The sequence below is a fragment of the Myotis davidii genome, unplaced genomic scaffold (assembly GCF_000327345.1).
Source record: "Myotis davidii unplaced genomic scaffold, ASM32734v1 scaffold167, whole genome shotgun sequence".
Taxonomy (NCBI): domain Eukaryota; kingdom Metazoa; phylum Chordata; class Mammalia; order Chiroptera; family Vespertilionidae; genus Myotis; species Myotis davidii.
This window is the reverse complement of record NW_006300048.1, coordinates 2,824,175-2,829,488: the sequence shown is the minus strand read 5'-3', so window position 1 is coordinate 2,829,488 and position 5,314 is coordinate 2,824,175. Positions and strand designations below refer to the sequence as shown.

General features: G+C 60.2%; 1 protein-coding gene across 1 annotated transcript in view; it reads right to left on the bottom strand.

The window, feature by feature from the left end:
* Nucleotides 1-5,314, bottom strand: part of TTBK1 (tau tubulin kinase 1) — a 45,837-nt gene that overhangs the window by 26,922 nt on the left and 13,601 nt on the right. Inside the window, exon 15 of the mRNA XM_006776446.2 lies at nt 5,134-5,313. Coding sequence (XP_006776509.1) covers nt 5,134-5,313 — 180 coding nt within the window. The remainder of the gene's footprint in view (nt 1-5,133; nt 5,314) is intronic.

Below are 5,314 nucleotides of genomic sequence, written 5' to 3'. Positions count from 1 at the left end.
AGCGCGCGCGCCCGCACCCGCTCCGCCCGCACCCGGCCCATCTCAGGCGGTGCCAGGGTTTCAGTGACTCTCAAAAGGGTAGGATTCTGGCGTCCAACTGCTCACGGTTGAATCCCAGCGCCACCACTTACTACCTGGGTGACCGCAAGCAAGTGACTTCCTTCGCCCCCCTGAGCCTCCTCATCTGTGATGCGGGCGACATCTGGGATGCAGTGCTCCCACCTCCCACCTCGGTGGCTACCGGGTTTAGATGCTGTAATTCGCAGAGCATTTAGCACAGCACCGCCGGGAGCACACAGCCTGTAAGCTGCTTTATTGTCCTTTAAATCTCGTGAGGACAGAGGTTGGCAGCAGGTGGGCACACAGAAATCATTCCTCCCCCCCACACCCCACCCCCGTCCTCGCCACGGTGGAGCCGCAAGGAGGAATCCTAACTTGTGCCCTCTTGGCCTTGTGCCCTCAGAGGGAAAAGAGCACATGGGGCCGAGGGCCCCAGGCATGTGGGGATGGAAATGGTGGCTTGGGTGTCACCAGACTCCTCCCGTCCTGACCCTACTTCTGCCCGGGACTGAGGCCAGTTTAAGTAGATTCCAGTGGGGCAGTGAGGACGGCTGGGCCAGCTGCTAGAGGGCCGAAGGGGGAGGGCCCGGGACACTCAGCTCCAGTGTCCCCTTGCGATGTCAAACGGGGGCCCAGGGACCCAGGAGCCTCCTGCGGAGAGGGGTGGCGAGAGGGTACTCCGACGGGACTGTCTCTGCCCTCGCCCTGGTTCGCCTTCCAGCTTCTTTTTGGTCAAGACCAGGATCTGTCTGAGCTGCTGCTCTCAGCGCTGAGGATGGGGTGTAAGGCCCACCCCGAGTCACCAGGGACAGAGGCACCCACAGGTGCCCACAGCTCCCATCACGCACATGTGGACGGCTCGAGCTTAACAGCCAGAGTTTGGTCCGCTGCCAGGGAGGTTCACTCCCAGCATGCTCCTGCCCTTCTGGCCAGTGCCACCTGCGATTGCTCCAACCGCAACCGGAGCATCCCCACTGGGAGATCTCCCGTTCGCCAGGCAGCCTCCCTGTTCCTGGCAGGAAGAGCTCTCTGTGCCTCCCGGGCCCTTGATCATGAACCTCAGGTCTACACGCTGCACCCCACCCCACCCCTCTTGACTGCGAGCTCTGAAAGCCACATTGTTTGCCTTCGTCCCTCGGCCCCTGTGAACTGCCTGGCACTTGGCAGGGCCATGTCTTCGTGGGGCCAGCAAATGTCCATGGGCTCCGGGAATGCTGACTGCTGTGTTATCAGCCAGAGATGACCTGGCAAACATCCGCCCCCAAATCACACGACCGACACTCTCCCCCTGCCCTCACTTTCCCAGCCACTTCCAATTCGCACCTTAAATTCCCGGCGAAGAACCCAGGTGTGTGTAAGGAAAAGCAGCGGAAGTATCATGGCACGCACCCCAACAATTCCTGGGTGCCTGGTCTAAACGTGTGCCAGGCCCCACAGCATCCTCGTCCCTGCTCCTCACGGGGGCAGGTGACAGGGTTACAGGTGCCTGTATCTTTAAGGACGGCTGCTATGAGGCGACTCTGCGCAGACAAGCTAGGTCTGGGAGGGAGGGATTCCTTGCACAGAGCAGCAGTTCTCAACCTTCCTCATGCCGCGACCCTTTAACACAGTTCCTCATGTTGTGGTGACCCCCAACCATAAAATTATTTTCATGGCTACTTCATAACTGTAATGTTGCTACTGTTATGAATCGTCATGTAAATACCTGATATGCAGGATGCATTTTCATTGTTACAAGTTGAACATAATTAAAGCATAGTGATTAATCACAAAACAATATGTAATTATATATGTGTTTTCCGATGGTCTTAGGCGACCCCTGTGAAAGGGTCGTTCGACCCCCAAAGGGGCCGCGACCCACAGGTTGAGAACCGCTGCTATAGAGACTTCCTGCCTACCCTAAGCATTCAATCTAGTTGGGGGTGGCGGGAGGGAGGGAGCACCACCAACTGTAATTCCAGCTGCAGCCAGGTGTGGGAGCCCCCACAAAGTCAAGCTAAGGACTCTCTGCAGACTAAAAAAAAAAGGAAAAATATGCCCGTCCATTTTCCCTCTTTCCATCCCCTTCACCCTGAACTGAAATACTTGGTTAACCATGCCACGCCCTGCTGTTATTGGCCCAGCCAGTACGTGCAAAACACACACACACACACACACATACACACACACACGCACGCATAGACACACACACACACACACACACACACGCACGCCAGTCTGACTCTCTCTGACCCCACCCGAGCCATCTGCTCTCTCAGGCCTGTGCTTGCTCCTCTCCTAAACACACAGGCCTCAGACTGAGTGGCCCAGAGCAGGACCTTGGAGCCAGCTGTCTGGATTCAGATCCCGGCTCTGCCACTTACCAGCTGGTGACCCTGGGCTAACGACAGCTCCTCCGAGCCTCCTTGCCTTACTTTTCCATGGGGGCTGCCCATTCGCCGTATTGCTGTGGGGAGCACACATGCACAGTAGGGAAGTGCTGAGAGCAGTGACAGCCACTGTTATTGTCATTGGAACTGTCACTGTGACGGTGAGTCGCCTTCCAGGCTTCTGTGGTTCTCTACACACTCGCAGACCCACTCCCGACTTCGCACAGGCGCGCTGCTGTGCCCGCACGCACATGTGCACACAGATGGACACACTGTCGCACCCGGAGCTGAGCCGACACAGAAATGCACACGCACATGTGCAGAATGCTGACCAACCTCTCTTCTGTCAGGAAACCAAGGCCTGCAGTCACCCAACACCCCTCTAGACACACAAGTCATCGCTCACGGGGACGAGCAGAAACGGAGCCCAAGACTGGCTGGCGGCTGCACAGCAGGCCTGGACCTGCTCCCCCAAACCTCCCTCCTCACCCCCTTGGCCAGAGTTCCCCAGTGGGAGGATGACTCCCAGGACACGCGTGGGAGTCTGAAGTGAGAAGAGCCTCCCAGACAGCTCACTGAGGCCGGCTGGCACACAGTCGCCAGGAAGGGACTGGCCGAGCCCAGGCCCAGAATCCAGGCCTCCTGACTAACTCTGGGCTTTCTCTCTGCCCCAGACTGGCTCCTCCCTAGACTCCGTGCTTCCTGTGGGCACAACCTATTGTGCATATGACCTCTGATGCCTCGGGTGCCCGGCCTAGAGTAGATGCCCAGTAGGCGTGGGATGAACAAATGAATGAGCGAATAAGTGAATAAGTGAGAGGGCAGTGACGGAGTCCCAAACAGATCTTGCTCCTATTGCTTCCCCAGTGCTGGTCCCAGGGGACAATGCTCAGGGCAGCAGCACAGTCGTGCTGGCCCACACTGCCCCGGTCGAGCCTCCAACACGGGCTAAGACATCTCTGGGTGAGAGCTCACGGAACCCTCTTTTTGAGCCCCCAATTCTCCAGAGTCCCGGGCAAGGCCAGGATGCACACTCCTCTGGACCTTGACTCAGAGTCCCCTCTGCTAGACACAGGGATGGGGCTGAATACAGCCCTGCCTGCCCCTCTTCAGGGCGCCGCATGCTCCGGGGCCGGGCCTCTGGATCTGAGCACGAAGCAGAATTGGCCCCTGCACCGTCCCATCTCCGGGTGCATGTCTCCAATGTGGCACAATAAAGTGATAAAGTGACCAAGTGAACCGCGGCACAGCCCCTGAGCCCCGCACCCCTTCCGGGGCTCTCCCAGCCTCTGAGAGAACACGGGCCCCGCTCAGCACCCGGGTAAGAGTTGGCGCCACTTTCTGGATCAGGCAGAGGTCAGCTCCTCCCCACGCAGAGAAGCCAGGCCCGGCCAGTGGCCTTCCGCTGCGCATCCTCAGCCGGCCATTCGCGATTTGGCCACCCCCACCCCGTCCTTCCAGCCTTGTCTCTCAGTCCTCCCATACGAGAAGGTGCCACTGCAGCCTAACCGGGTCCTCCCAGGGCCCCCAACATGCCCGCCCCTATGCCCAGTCCAGGGTCCCTCCTGCCCTGGCTCGGTTCCCCCCTAACACTGTCTGTTCTCCCTGGCTCTCAGGGCTCACCTCCCGCATGGAACCCGCCCCAAGCACAGAAACCTCCCTGCCCTCCCTGCTGCCCTCACCCCCTCAGCCACCCCTTCCCTGGTCTCCAGGACCCCTCTCCTGGGTGCTGCTCCCAGCTTTGGCCCCTCTTAGTCCTTCTCCAAACCCCTTTCCCTCTTAGCACCCCCCCACCTGGCCCCCCGCCGGGGCTGTTTCCTGGCTCTGCCCTCAGCCTCGGTTCTCCCCACCCCACACGGGGACTTGGGTGACATCACCCACTTCTGTGGCTTCCATGACTCCCAAATCCTGTCTCCAGCTGAAATCTCTCCTGAGCTCTGAGGCCTCCATGTGGACAGCCCCAGAACCACGAGGTCCCTGTGTCCAAATCTCAGTCCATGTTCCCTTCAAACCATTCTGTGACGGCACCGCCATCCAGCCAGAATGCCGGGCATCAGCAGAGGCCCCCTCCAGCCTGTCACAGCCCAACACCTCTTGGCTATGTCCACCTGACCCACACCCAGAGCTCCCACCCGGGTCCGAGCCACCAGGGCGCTCTCCTGCTGGTGCCTGCACGTGGTCTTTCTGCTGTGAGTTCTATGCCCTCCGATCCACCTTCCACACAGCAGCCAGAGGGGTCATTCAGAAAGACCAATGTATCCCGTCACTTCCTGTTTCAAAGACGCCGGTGGCTTACCCAGCTTTCGGATCGAGCTCCAACCCCTGAGCTTAGCCCCAAGGCCCTCCGGGACAGGGGCCCAGGGCCCGCCTCGCAGCCTCCCTGTTACAACATGCAACCAGCGCAGAGCTGTCTGAGGCCTCCTCGGGGCCTTGGCACGTGCTGGCCACTTGGCTGGGAGGCCTTTCTCCTGCTCTGTCCCCCGGTGGCCCTGCCCATAACGCAAGGCTCAACTCAGAACTTGGAGGGCACTTCCTCTGGGAGCCCCGTCTGCCCCCCCACGCAGAACTTCACACCCTGGAACCTGCCTGCCTGCATCACCGCGTGCAGCTGCTGACGGTTGGCGGGGGAGCCCTTGCACCCAGGCTCTCCTGCCATGACTGTGGGTGTCCAGGGGAGGGGTGTGGGGTGCAAACCCAACCTTACCTGCCTCTGAGGGCCAGTGGGATCCGACTCTCTCCGTCGAGGGCGGGGTCCGGAGTGCAAGGGTGAGTGGGAAGGGCTGCCGGGCGTGGGGGGCTGCGACGTCTCTGATCGCCCATCGGCCTGGCTCAGCTGGGGTGGTGGGAACTGGCACGGTGTCTGTCGCAGGTCCTCCTCGGCCAGC